At 36.1% G+C, this 14,827-nt stretch overlaps 5 protein-coding genes across 5 annotated transcripts; 3 read left to right on the top strand and 2 right to left on the bottom strand.

Annotated features, from left to right (window-relative positions):
• Nucleotides 1–9: 9 nt before the first annotated feature.
• On the bottom strand, nucleotides 10–1,806 carry ECM25 (Ecm25p; the record flags this gene model as incomplete). Its single annotated transcript, XM_033911208.1, has 1 exon — nucleotides 10–1,806. The coding sequence occupies one exon, from the start codon at nucleotides 1,804–1,806 to the stop codon at nucleotides 10–12; it is 1,797 nt and encodes a 598-aa protein (XP_033767099.1).
• Nucleotides 1,807–1,999: 193 nt separating this feature from the next.
• PRP21 (Prp21p) lies at nucleotides 2,000–2,857 on the bottom strand (the record flags this gene model as incomplete). The annotated part of the gene is made up of 1 exon (XM_033911207.1): nucleotides 2,000–2,857. The coding sequence occupies one exon, from the start codon at nucleotides 2,855–2,857 to the stop codon at nucleotides 2,000–2,002; it is 858 nt and encodes a 285-aa protein (XP_033767098.1).
• Nucleotides 2,858–3,029: 172 nt separating this feature from the next.
• RCY1 (Rcy1p) lies at nucleotides 3,030–5,552 on the top strand (the record flags this gene model as incomplete). Its single annotated transcript, XM_033911206.1, has 1 exon — nucleotides 3,030–5,552. The coding sequence occupies one exon, from the start codon at nucleotides 3,030–3,032 to the stop codon at nucleotides 5,550–5,552; it is 2,523 nt and encodes an 840-aa protein (XP_033767097.1).
• Nucleotides 5,553–6,236: 684 nt separating this feature from the next.
• On the top strand, nucleotides 6,237–8,516 carry SPAR_J00160 (uncharacterized protein; the record flags this gene model as incomplete). The annotated part of the gene is made up of 1 exon (XM_033911205.1): nucleotides 6,237–8,516. The coding sequence occupies one exon, from the start codon at nucleotides 6,237–6,239 to the stop codon at nucleotides 8,514–8,516; it is 2,280 nt and encodes a 759-aa protein (XP_033767096.1).
• A 231-nt stretch (nucleotides 8,517–8,747) lies between these two features.
• On the top strand, nucleotides 8,748–14,792 carry LAA1 (AP-1 complex accessory protein LAA1; the record flags this gene model as incomplete). The annotated part of the gene is made up of 1 exon (XM_033911204.1): nucleotides 8,748–14,792. The coding sequence occupies one exon, from the start codon at nucleotides 8,748–8,750 to the stop codon at nucleotides 14,790–14,792; it is 6,045 nt and encodes a 2,014-aa protein (XP_033767095.1).
• Between the last annotated feature and the right edge of the window lie 35 nt (nucleotides 14,793–14,827).

Here is a 14,827-nt window from a genome sequence, read left to right as displayed (position 1 = left end):
TTATGTAAGTTACCACTTTTGTTTCATTTCATTCATTACTTGTAAACCTTGTAAACGTTCTTCGTACAATGCAGCTAGCCTGCTAACCTTGTTGCCTGCTTTAATATCCGAATATCCCTTCTGAGAGAATTTATCTGCTGTCTTCGAAGTAGTTTCATTTTTCTTCTTCTTTTCCTGTAATTCTTTGTCGAATTTCTTGATCTTTGCGTTTTGGACAAGTGTTAAACTTTCAAATTGTTGAACAAATATATCTGTTTCCGCAGAACTTTTGTCCTTCACTGGCTCGTCCTTAACCATTTCTTTAATAGTATCCGATATCGTTAAATCGGTGCTGCTATTACTCAATGGAAGTGAGTCGGCTGACGCGGTCTTTGTTGGCGAGGATAACGTATCTGTAGAAGAAGCTAGAGTCAGATCGGTATTAGGACTGGAGGTTAGAGACAATTGTGGTCGTGTAATCACTTTAATAGGAGGGGGGGGTTTGGTATTGAATGATGGGGATGAAACATTTCTGTTTGATGACTTGGGTTTCAAAACTGGTGTATTTTGTAATGCAACAGGTGTATACATTGGAGACGTAACAGATCTTTGTGGGCTAGGGCTTCTACTTCTGGGAAGGGTTAAACAACCTAGTTCACTGTATCTGGTTGGTGACGACTTCCTTGGTTTAGGTAAAACAGGAATGGTAGTAGACGACGATACGGATGACAAAGGTGATGATATTTCCTTTGTAATTTCGGGGAAAAAGTCCAATAGATTCTTAATATATCTCGATCCAATAGCCAAACGATCGTTAGTCATAATGGAAAGTTTTTCCTTACATAACGCCGGAGTTAAGGCTTTGCTCAAGGTTCTTGAATCATGTTTAGTCACTTCACCGTGCGCTATGATCCTATTAAAAAAAGGAAATATGACCATAAAAAGGTCGTGATATTGGTTAAATTTAATAATTTTGCGGAACGTTTCGCTTGTGAACTTCAGATCATCAACAATTGGTAACGGAATTAATTCAATCGGGATCAAAGGTTTGGCCTTATTTTTGATAAAGTAATTCAACCACACGGATGCCAACGAATAAATGTCCCATTGAGACAAATCAATGTAGTTGTTTCTCTTAATAATATCCAAAAAAATGTTTACCTTTTTATAGTTTCCTGGCTTCTGGAATATCAATTCGCACAGCAAAGCTTCGCTTTGTAATTTCTTGAAGATTTTATCAAATACCAACTGCCTATACTGTCTTATTGCCAGGGGGGTCAACCTGTTATAATATTCTTCTGGAACGTTTATATGTTCACGTATCTGGTAATCATATAAGTACACGTTCAACGATATCCTAAGTCGCGTAATATCTATTAGTTCGGATAAAGAAGTCAGATCCAAGACATGAACCAAACTTGGAAAATCATGCTGACTATCTTTCGAGTCCAAGAAGTTAAAGTTCATGGCATTCGAAACTACCTGATAGACCGATCTAACGAAGAATGACTCATGAACAATAAATATCTTTTGTAAATAGTACTTGGTCTCTTTAGGTAACTTGGCAAACATTTTAATACCGTAAACCCAGCTTATTTTTCGCTGGGAAAACCCAGATGAAAAAATTACCAGGGAATATGGTGCCTGTGGCAACTTCATTACCAATCGATCCATGAGGGCATTAATAAGTAAGTCATAGACTTGCTTATCGCCAATTTCATCAGATGCCGGCAAATAAGTCGAATCAAAGACATAAATCGCGTGACCAGAGTTAGGATCGACCGAGTAAGATCTAAAGAATATGTTATTGACGTTGATATCAATCATTCTGGCCTGCTTTCATGCTACCAATGGTGTTTTCAATAGGGCCATATCCTCGAGAATTTCACTTTCTATATACAAAATAACGTCAACATGAAAAAAAAACGCCAAAATACGCCGTCAAACGTGATACATTTACTCTATTACGGTGCTCCTTCAACTTTTATATACTTCTACCTAATTTCGATTTGTATGAGGCTTATTTCTTGCTTTTCTTTAGTCTAGTCTCTCCCACCGCTCTAATTTTACGCTTTTTGCCCTTAAGATCTCCTCCTTTTGGCTTAACTTGGTCGGGTACTGCATTTTCTTCTTCATTTGTCGTCCTGATACTATCGAATAACTTCATACCAACTTGTACTCTTCGCAGCCTCATTTGCTCTAAATCTAGAGAGTCTTGTAACATTTCTGTGTTCTCAGGGATAGAGAATTTCGCTACTTGAGTAAATTTATCCCATGGAATGGCAGCAAATTGTATTTTGCACAACTCTACGAGCTTATCATGCTCCCGGTCTTTATCTTTTGCAAATTCCCAATACTGAGCCCTACCGAAACAGTCATCTATAATGTCTCTCTTACTTTTCTTTATTTCTTGGCCAGTAAAAGAGTCTATCCGCTTGTACTGGGCGACGAAATCAGTGAATGTCTTGTGTAGCGGATGCGAACTGTTTATGAAGTCTAATCTGGCTTTACTATTCTTTGAAACTAGGCGTTCAAGAATACTTTCATCTTTGGCATAGTAACGTGCTGTCAGTTTGATAAGTTCCATATCCCTTCGGGAAATTCCAGTATCATATCGAGAGAATAAAAAATCCTGTGGTCTCGCTATGTCTCGTTCCCTCTTCCCGGCATCGTCCTCACTGCTGTCAGTGGTTGTTGCCTCATTCAGGAGTTTGACGTAGTATTCATGAAGTGGGTGATCTTTCTTGATGAATGAAAATCTCTCATCTTCTAGCAGCTTGCTCTCAAAATCAACACCATGCTGCTTTATGTAGCCTATTGTGGTTTTGATGTCCTCTTTCAGCTGTGTATCTTCTGGTTCCATTGTATGTGACTTCATATTATTGCTGTTAGCCTTTCGTTTTACCTTATTTCTTGTTCTGTTTAAGTGTTTCAAGACTAACTTGCCGAAATATTTCGTTGAAGGAAGGCTCTTATTTTATTAAAAAAATAGTCTACAGACAAACAATAGAAAGACGAAAAGAAAATAAAGGCTTAAGGAGATCGGTAAAATGGATGATCTGCTGAAAGTTACCGAGGTTGTCACCAATATTGCGTCATTTTTATCTCCTGCAGATTATTTAAGTTTTCAACAAGTGAATAAACAGGTTTATACAATCATTAACGGCAAAAATGATTCAAGATACTGGTCATTGAAATTGACTAGAATGGGTCTTCAACAATTGTATTCAGAGGAAAAGGAAGACGTTAAATTGCTGGATGAAAATGATGAGGAAAATCCCCTTCGCATTTTTGAAATATACAAATCTTTCACTGCTCAAAATTCTAAAAAAGTCTTTATGAAATTTTATCGTTGTTATAATTCATATGCTAGGAAACTATATAACAACAATCTAGCAAATTTCTTTCCTGCTTCATATTCCAATGACCCCTTGAAACAAACAAAAATTTTAAATTTCATTAAACAATACAATTTCTCGAATAAAAATGATTTAGAAACATTTAGTAAGATTGACACTAATTTCAACATTCTTAGGGAAATATTCATTAATTCCGTTCTCAAAGAGACGGAATTGAATTACCAATCCAACAATTTAGCTGCAGTGGCCCGTTTCATGAAAATTTTATTGATATCTAATGAGGAAAGCAACGCTATCGAATTTTTCAAATCAAAAGCTGATTTACCTCCTAATTTAACGGTTTTGCCCTCTAATGACGAATTATTTTGGAAAGAACAACCAAAGGAAGAGGAAAGCGGTGGGAATATGGCCGTGTTCAATTCTAAAAATTTAGATTGGTTTCTCAATCAACTAAGGGATTTCCTCAACGAAAAAATCAAATTAGCGGATACTTTATTCAAGGACGAGTTCCCCGTCATATTACAGTTTATTGAGTACTTTATTCAAGATATTTTATTGGACATTTTAAACAATATTTTATTGAGTTATAGTGAATTTTTAAAAGCAAATGGAAAGGACAGTAAAGCAAATTATGAATGCGTACCAGAACTTTATTTCACATTTACAAGGAAGTTTGATACCGAATTGAATGACTCAGTAAACGCAGGCGCAAATTTCCATAAAGTCGTTCGCGACCTTTTAAACCTTTATCTCGAGCCCTTCGTTGTCAACTATATGAATCAAACAACTAGAGTTTTTGAATCGTTAATCAGCTCACAGTTAGCTAATTATGATACCCAAGTTCAAGACAAGGAGCGAGAGCAAAATGCAAAAATTTATAATACTCTAAAAGATCAGACAGATGCTACGAGCACAAGTAACAATGATTTATCGAATAACCTCTCAACAATTACTGAAACATCCATAACTTCCCCAGAAGGAGATTCAAAACAAAGTACTATCCCTCAATCAGTTCATTCAACTAACATTTCTAATGATAAACTAGACTTTTTAAGTTCCTTTACCAAGATATTCAAATTCTCTAATAATGAAAACCAAAGACTAAAACAACAATTACAACTAGCTTATAACTTGAATCTAATTTCCAATAACTTACAGAACATCAAATCGTTGATAAGTCTCGATTTATGTTACAAAATTTTACACGAAACAAGCGAAAAGACGGATGAGATCTATAAATTTCATACGATTCAAAGTTTGCTGCCATTGATCAAGTTACGCTGCCAAGAGATTTTTAAAATTTTAATTACACAGTTGAATAAGAATCATGTTAAGCCTGCATTTGAAAAGGCAATTATGCTACTACAAAAATATAATCCCAATGAAATAGAACAAATAGAAATAAAATTCAATTCACTTTCGCCAGCCAATAATCAGGTCGAACCTTTAGTACAATTCACTGAACTAATCAATATAGGTGACATCATATTACAGATGATATCTATTTTTTACAAGAACGAGCTAATTCCCAAGAAAATTATCGATAAGAATAAAGATTTTCTCAATGATGTTATCCAGTTAAAGAAAAATTTTGAAACTTCTATTGATGATTTTGTGGCCGAGGGTTTAAATATTGGTATAAACAAACTAATGGATGAAATTTCTTTTGTTTTCAAGACTCTTCAGTTGCCTGACGATTATAACCCACCACCGCCTTCTACAAATTCTCCAATAAGGGATATAAAACCAACCAAATGTGCTGTCAGGGTAGTCGAATTGCTTTCTAACCATTGTTTTCTATTGACTGGTGCTACAGACAAGGGTACCATTGACGTATACCAACAAGAAATTGGTGAGCGGTTCTTTAGTGAAATCGTAAAACACTTGAAAAAATGCTTCATATCTACGGAGGGCGCTATTTGGTTAATCTGTGATTTAAATTACTTTTATGATTTTATTGCCAATAAACTAAAACAAAAAAATGTTGTACCCTATTTTGTTGGGCTCAAGTCTATTGGCCAATTATATATTATTTCAGGCAAGGACTCGAAAGAGTTGGGAAAACTTATTTCTGATCTTGGGAAATTTAATGGTATTTTTACGCAAGAGGAAATTTATGAATTTGTTCAAAGGAGAAGCGATTGGGTTCGTGTACGAAAAGATGTTGAAAAAGTAATGTACGGGCTAGGCATACGTGATTGCTGCGTTATGTAACCTCTTTTCAATCATCTATTAGGCTACTCTATATACGTATGAAATATGGGATAAGAGACTGTTTACATATCAGATTATTCAAAGTTACGCGGGCTCTATTTTTCATGTTAGCCACACGCACACAAGGGGCACACGAGTGTTAACTCAAATTATAAGAGTATTTCACACAAAGGTCACAACTATCATGGTCCAGCACGCTCCATTTCTATTGGGAAAGTATGCTAATTCCTAATACATTTATAATGTTTTCTTTTTCACCCATGCCCTGTACTAACGTTAAGTTTGACCATCCGCCGTTTCGAAGAGACAACATCAACCAACTTGATGTGCTCTGTCCTAAGTTGGTCTTTTCTGCAGATTTTCTGATCCATTATTGGCAATTACGGTAGGCTGTCTCAGCTACTATGTGTACGAAAGAAAAATGGGGCGTCCACAAGGTCACCATTTACACGAGCTCATAAAGAAGCGATGGGACGCTCGCAAACAATAATCCGGCGTGAGTCATTATATAAGTTTCTGTCAATATGTAAATACGAGTAGTTAATCCCAAGACTTACCTTTATACACTTTTATTCTATAAACCCCATCTGTCAGATCCATATATTTTTATATAGCGTGGTTCTCCTTGATTGTCTCAGTTGAAGAATAGTACCTACCAACTTAGATCAGGAAATTATTCATCAGATGGCTCCGAAAGGATCTGAAAAGTCTACTTCGTGTGCAATGAAGAAGTTGAAGGGCAAGAGATCTAAGATCTTGGTTTTATCGAGAGATGTGGGTACCAATGAATTGAAGCCAACGAAAGGAAGAGCACATCGAGCCTGCGTAGCTTGCAGAAAGAGAAAAGTACGGTGTAGTGGACAGACGCCATGTAGGCTTTGCCAGACTAATAGTTTTGAATGCAAATACGATCGACCCCCACGAAGCTCATCGATTTTTGATAGGGAAGTGAGCGACGATAGCTCCCTGTTTCCACAGGCAACTCCTCATCAAGAGGATGGAGATAGCAAGAGCCCTACAAGTACCATTGATTACAGAAAGATTGTGGAGGCGATCTTTCCACCCGAAGCACTTCATCAAATAGTCGCTTCTCCTTCTTTTAGCAATCAAAAGTTTTTGGACACCATTAAAACGTATCTGCTTCAAGGACAATTAAATGTTAACCATGTAATACGCCAGAGTTTACCAAAAGATGCATCCTGGCACATGCAAACAAGCGTTCCGCTACCTCCTAGAGATATTGCCTTGAAATTTATTCAAAAGACTTGGGATTGCGCCTGTGTGCTATTTCGATTCTACCACCGACCTACTATCATTTCTATTCTGGACTCGATATACGAAGCAGAAAAACATGGTAAGCAATATACTCCAGAACAGGTAAAAACACAACCTTTGATTTATTCGGTTTTAGCAGTTGGAGCTCTTTTTTCCAAGGAAGACCTGAGTAAGGATAGCAAAGCAACTAGGGAATTTTACACTGATGAAGGCTATAGATACTTTTTAGAGGCCAAAAAATCTTTGGACTTCTCCAACATTACTGACATATATTCCATTCAAGCCATATTTATGATGACAATTTTTTTGCAATGTTCAGCAAACTTGAAGGCTTGCTACTCGTTCATTGGTATTGCTCTCCGTGCTGCATTAAAGGAAGGTTTGCACAGGAAGTCTTCTATAGTCGGTCCTACTCCGATTCAGGATGAAACGAAAAAAAGGCTCTTTTGGTCTGTGTACAAACTAGATTTGTACATGAATTGTATTCTTGGTTTTCCGAGCGGTATTGATGAATCTGATATCGATCAAGAGTTTCCTCTAGATGTTGATGATGAAAATATATCTACTGTGGGGATAAAGTTTCAAGATTGGAGGACAATAAGTTCTTGTGGAATGAATAATAAGCATACAAAGCTTATTTTAATCATGTCTCGGATTTACAAACTAATGTACTCTTTGAGAAGAAAACCATTAGAAGAGGATTCTAGGGCACAGATTATATCACTGAATGACCAACTAGATAATTGGTACGCCCAGCTACCAGATATTTTAAAGGTTGACACAATACGCTACCGTCAGCCACAGCCGGCGCTGACCATTTGTGCGAATGATAGCAATTCTCCATACACCAAACCCAAAAAATTATTATATCTGGACTTTCTTTTATCCAAAATCGTACTCTATAAACCATTTTACCACTATATATCTATAGACCCATTAGATATCCCAGAATTCCAATTCCAAATTCATATGGCTGAAAACTGTATTGAAGTAGCCAAAAAAGTGATCCAGTTATCTTATGACATGATTATGCAAAACCTCTTAAGTGGTAGCTACTGGTTTTCCATTCATACAATCTTTTTTAGTGTTGCGTGCCTCAAATTTTATGTCTATCAAACAGAAAAGGGACTGATACGAAATGGGAAAATTGATTCAGACATATATAACGCAACTCAGCTGGGCAGTGAGATTTTATCACTTTTGAAGGGTGCTTCAAACGCAAGTAAACGTACTTTTGAAGTTTTGAACCAATTATTTAAAGAGTTCAATGAAAAGACGTCAGTATTATCTGAACAACTTTTAAACATAGTCAAATTACAACGACAAGAAAGTAGCGGGGCTTTAATACCCCAATTACAATCAAACAATAACTTTACAAAGTGCCAAAGAGAATTACAACATGGGCAGCGGCAACACCAAACTCCAGCGACGAGTCTTCGTTCCATTTTAAATCTTCCACAAGGGGAAGCTGATCTAAACCTTCAGAATTCCAATAATGAAAGCCATACGGCGACAGCTGCACAAGAGGAGTACTTGGATAAGCTTCTATCAGAATTTGAAGAGTTTGACTACTCAATTAATAGGGTACTGCCTGATGTCATCGATTTTTCTGCGTTGATTGGCCAAGATTCTTCTGCCAATAATCAAACATTTTCCTCAGAGTATAGCTCTGATCCAACTGTGGATTGAACCTTTGAATATGCGACTCCTTTTATCTATAATATTCGATTACATCCTTTTTATGTATTATTTGTATTATTGTTATATCTACATCCACACACCGCATAGCGGAACGCCGTATGGCCGTTTTTTCTTCTTCATTGCCATATTGAAGCAATGATTTGTTATGATTCAATTGAAACGATAGTTTATTTGGTTTAGGGAAAGCTAAAAAGACGAAATATAGCGCAGGCCTCCAAAATGGCAAACCGATCCCTCAAGAAAGTGATAGAAGGGTCATCAAATAATGGTCATGATTTATTAACTTGGATAACCACCAATTTGGAAAAGCTTATATCTTTGAAAGACGTTAGTGATACTGAATTACGGGAGGTTAAAGAAATACACGCTCAATTAGATGAGTTCGTGAGATACACTGCCGTACTGGAAAATGCAGATGATTTGGAACTGCATTCAGTGTTTATCAGCTTGTCTCAGCTCTACACGATTTCTATATGGCGTTTGAAGAACGAATACCCTGGCGTGGTTTTTGATTCTGCAGCATTTTTAACTAACGTATTGTGTGAAGAAGATGTCTCAATTGATGATGAAGATACCGACCCTAACCAAAAGAAAAAAAAGAAGAAGTCAAGTACGAGAAAAAAAAAGTACATATATTCCCCAGCTAAAGACATTGCGTGCACCGTACTTATTCAATTATTTGAAAATTTTGGAAATAGCATTTCTTCTTTAATTCCATTGTTATTTAGTGCTATTTTCAAGAACCTGAAAAAAATCATGGAAAAAAGTAAATATTATCATGCTACCTTCATGACAACCCTTCTTCAGCTTTTCAATGCAATTCTGAGAAATTCTAATAATGGCGATAAAATCCTTGATCCTGCAACGTATGCAAAATTTTCAAAATTATCCAAAACTGTTTTCGACAGCATTTCTGCGGATGAGAAAGATTTCTCAGTTACCTTTGTGGCGGTGCTGGTAGAATGCTGGACAGCTCATTTCAAACAAACTACTTTTATCAGAGAACACTCCCATGATATTATAGAGACGATATATTCTAAGTTTACCGAAGGTGAGATAGGCGTTTATGGTTTTGCGAATGACGAGACTCGCATCTTCACTGCTAAATCTTTAGCAGAGGTTCTATTTGATTATTACTTTTCGAAAAATATTCTAACTCTACAAGAAGTATGGTCTATTTATGTTAGGATTTTCTTAAACTGCGATACACGAGATGTGGAAAGTGGTTGCTTTGAATCTATTATTCATTTAATTAATTTGAATCTACTAGCTGACAACACTTTTTTGAGTAACTCAAAATATTTGGATATAGTACTCTCTTTAAGCAAAGTCTTCAGCAGCTACGAAGTGAACAATAGAAGTATGAATACATTATCAAGGTATTTGAGGCACTTTCAACATATGCATGAAGTAATGTTGCCGCATTTGAGTGACACTGCAAAGACTCAAATGTTGTATTATATTTTAGGTTGTTCTGATACTTACCAAAACTCTTCTAAAAATGGTTCTACTTCAAGTTTAAAGTATGGCATTGATGCGAAGCCTGAGACACAGTGGCTTACATTACTACAGCTTGACTTGACGTATATTTTAATCAATGACTTAAGTTCTACTTTTGCCACTGAGGAAAATACTGTTAAAGAGATTAGAGATAAACTGGTTGATCTAGCGACATGTGAAATCTTCACAATACGTGTTCATACGGTGGAAATTTTAAAAGTTTTCCTGAATAACTGTCCAGAATATCTTTCGGAGACCATTGAAAACTCTTTACGTGCATTGTCTACTGACTTCAAATCGACGGGCAAATTTGTTTTTCATAGAAATCATGGACATGCTTTCATAATAGCAAACCTAATCAAAGATGCCGAGAGTGACTATATTTCTTATGAGTTGATCATGAGAATTACGGTTTTTTCCACTTCATTCATTAAGAATAATACTACATCTACCTCTTCCAATTTATACTTCAAAGGTCTTTTATGCTGGATATTATTAATAGGATTGATGAATTATAAAGATGAACAATATTTGAAACTACAGATTCCCCAACTATTTCTTTTCTGGAAAGTTCTATTAACACATACTTACACATACCACGACGAGGATGAATTGTACAAGAATTTAGAAATCCGAAATCATGCTTTGACCTGTTTATTAACATATTTAAGCAATACGACAATTGATAAAGACATGGCCAAGCAAGTATCATATTTGCTGACTAAGTGCTCCAATTTTAACCATTCCATTGATTTGAAATCAAAAAACATTGATAATGCCCTACTGCATAATGAAAACAGAATTTTGCAGGTATATCTCAAGCTGGAGAAGTACATAAATAGCGATTTTAATAGTTCTTTACTAATATTAATCGTGAAAAATTTTTCAGATCCCAATCTTTACACAGAATCAAGTACTTCCGTTTTGAACAGCATAAAAGACATTCGTAACAGGAAAACGAGTAACAAGGATGACACGGAAAATAATGTGGTGTTAGAATCCTCGATTAATACTTTACTCCGTCAAAACAACGGCTTTGCATTCGGTCTATCCAGTAAAATAACCGGGGACCGTATTGTAAACTTATCAATGTCCACTACTTATAAATACGATGAACCAATAAGTGGAAGCTGGCCATCCAAAGATTACAACTGGTACAATATTTTCGAAATGGAAGTATCAAAGCCAATTTCTCCAATTTTATCTCTGGATTCGTTGATCCTGCTATATGGATCTGGGTCTTATTCTCAGATTGACCGCTACGCACCTCAAGTCACTACATCTCTAATAGACTCTTCTATGGAGCTCTTTTCATCTGTGTTCCCCTTTTTGAATAGTAAAATACAATACTCTGTTATGGAAACTTTAAATTTGTCCATGTTTTCCAAAATGACTACACCATTGAGAAGTGTGGCAATAGCTGCCAACGTTTGCAGTGCTTTGCATAGTGCTTTACGCATCATGCAAGAAAAAAATTTAGAGTTGGACTATTCAGTAGGGCAATTAATTATCGAATCAATAAAGAAGATTCAGTTCTTTAATGACATTTTTCTAACAAAAATTAAGGCTGATTGTGTAGGATTACTTACGGCTGCTATCGCAAGAACATTTGGCGATGAAGAAAGACAAAGGTTTCTTACAGAGCAGTCAAGAATATTCATTAAAAATGTCGCAGATATGGATGAGCCATACTTAAGAATGTTTCATGTCCTATCATTGGCCACAATCTTTAAATATAACTCACAATATGCTAATTTTGAAACATCTTTCGATGTAATTTTTGCATTAATGAAGGATCCACATCCTGTTGTTCATTCATGGTCATTGAAAGCAATGCATGTTCTTCTTGAGAAACACTTAGTGATTGACCTGAAGACGGCAGCTCTGCTACTAAGTTCTATGGAAGAGTTGCTGGTGCAGGATAAGTACGGAGTTTACGGACGCTCTACTCTTCGCTGTAACTATAACAGAGACTTTAATTCTCACGTAGCGATCGGTGAAATTTCAAGGACATTAACTGAAACTGTGGGGCCAAATTTTCTAGAATTAAATACCAAGGTTCTTGATTCGTTCAGAAATATAACACTCTCCCTGTTAATTTCTAATAACATTCTCAACAGCATAAGCAGCATTAAAATGTTTGAAAACATAGCTACTTTCAAAATGAAAAATATTCTAAACTATGACATCTTTATTTCTTCCTCTAAGAGTGTAATTAAAAGTTCAATAGTGACAGGAATAGGGTCATCATATTTTGACACTACATTTACGGGCTCGAATGAGCTCATTCCACGAACTTCAAGTTTAAAAAGCGCCTTTGAAAACTTTGACTTATTGACGTTGTTGTACAAGTTACAGATGGAAGAAATATTCATGAAAGAAATGGAAAATCTAAGCTGGAGATACCTCGCTCTTTTTCCAGATTCCCGTTCTGTTAAGGATTATTTTACTGAATGGATATTGCATACTTTCAAAAAAGACCATCATTGGTTTGATAAATTATACTCAATTTTTAATATGAGTTTAGGAAGACTATTCCAAAGCTACCACAGGGACGTATCAGCCCTGTTAGAGCTGAATGGTCTAAAAAAACCTTCAGAAAAAGAAATTAAAGGCGAAGAAGAGGAATCCATAGCGAATGTTAACCAATTGGCCAACACAGATGCCGCTGATTTTGGATCTGAGAACCTGCAGTGGAAGAGCAGACAGATTATCTTAAATCTGATATTAATGTTGTGCTTAGAATCCGAAAAATATGAAAATTTGCTTCTTGCCCTCAGCAGCAAAATCGCGGATCTTATTAAAATATCATTTCGTGGATCCACAGTGAGGAATGAAGGCATGAAGCTAACGGGTCTACATATTTTGAATTTTGTACTGAAGAACTATTCGGTCATGAGGGATCCTCAAATTCCTGAATCGTCGATTTTAGAACAGCAAGAGGCTCAAATAACTAGCGCATTAATGCCTGCGTTTAGTAAAGGAAGCTCACCTACCGTAATGTCCTTTGCTATCACTGTTGCTGCTGAAGTGTTGGCATCCAATATAATGCCACCAGATAAATTGGGAAGAATCTCACAATTATTAATTGACCTTCTTGGTAATTTCAAAGATTCTGCTTCCGGTATACGGATAGGAGAAGCTGTAATTGTTACCCCCAAGGCGAAAAGAAAAATAGAACTTTCCGTTTTGGATGCATGGGCAGAGGTAGTGCAAAGATCCATTACGTCGTCAAATGAGGCACTTATCTCTTTTACACGGAAATATTGGAGCATTTTGGTTCCATTATGGATCATTTCTCTACGTGAATATATGATGATAAAGTATAATGATAGTGATTCCACTCTGCAATTAAAAAACCAGTTGAAAGAAAATGGCCTTATTGAACCGAGAAGTACAAAAATTGAATTATATGAACCAGTCTGGTTAAACTTCGTAGAAGCGCTTGGATGCACTCTCGATTCAGATGTTCAAGTTATTCTGGCATCTCTTAACGATGAGGAATTAGAGTATTTCCTCTTTATTTTATTTAGCCAATGTTTGGAGGCTATTGTCAAGAATATTGATGATCATTCAGTTAAAATGCAAGTTTTACCCGCTTTACATAATGTCCTAAAGAGCAATCTCTGCATAAAAAGTATATTTGAGGATGATGTTATTACTGAAGTTGTTGGGATTATGGATAGACTGATTTCTACCGGCGACAGCAAAGAAGAATTTCTGCTTGTTGATATCATCAGTGACTTGATCATTGGGTATTCGAAGTGCAATACTACCCCTGAGGCATTTTTACAAGACATTGACAAACTATACGAATTACTGCGACTACTGATGATGATTATTTCGGAGAGATTGCCATTTATCAAGTATAACGTGCTGACCAGTGAAGAAGATAATAATGACATAAAGATCTCCCCCACCGATATTAGGTTGTTGAAAAAAACATTCATTGCGTTCGAATCAAATATTAGTAACTTTGACAATATGTTCAAACTAGATCTTTATTCCTGTCTTTTGTTTATCATAGGGAAGATTTATGAATGTAGTCATCGCGAAGTAATAATTCCAATCGTACTTCCACTTTTTAAGGCACTGGTAAAGGCGCTTACGGAGTCTGAGGACGAAAAAAATATTGTATTATTAGAAATCTTCTACGGATCAATAAAAGACATTATTTATCATAAGCTGGATTCAAACAACAAGGTTGCAACCATTCTGATATTGCTATCTAATGGGTATTCTAAGCTAAGTTCTCAGGAGCTGAATCACTGCGCAAATATTCTCTCAGAGGCATTGAATAATCCCGCTACACAGCCAATTGCCTTACAAGGTTTCAAGAGAATAATATCAGGTGTTTTTAAATACCCGTTATTACAGTACTTTATGAAGTTGGTTATAAAAAGATTTTTTCAGGATATCAAAACAAACGATTCATTATCGTTAGCAAGCATTAAAAGTAAGTTGATAATTCAGTTCACGGAAGAGGTTATTAAGAAAGATCAATCAAAGGCATCATTGTCAATTGCTTTATGTCTTTCTTTCCTTGCCGCATATCATGGTGCATATGTGGACAAAGTAGACGATGAAGTCGCGAGCGGCATTATGGCTTTGGCAAAACTAGACAAAGATTCATTTAGAGACGCCATTGCCAGTATTATCAGTCCTCAGCAAAAGGCAACTATAGGTTCCGTAATGGAGGCGTACGTTAAAGCACAGTCCCTAGGATCTGTCGAAGAGGCCTTTCAATTGAAGTCTTTCGACTAGATGCAGGTTGAATGCGTACGCACGAAAATATAGCT

The sequence above is a fragment of the Saccharomyces paradoxus genome, chromosome X (genome assembly GCF_002079055.1).
Source record: "Saccharomyces paradoxus chromosome X, complete sequence".
Classification (NCBI taxonomy): domain Eukaryota; kingdom Fungi; phylum Ascomycota; class Saccharomycetes; order Saccharomycetales; family Saccharomycetaceae; genus Saccharomyces; species Saccharomyces paradoxus.
Note: the sequence above shows the minus strand (reverse complement) of the source record. Positions and strands in the feature narration are given on the sequence as shown.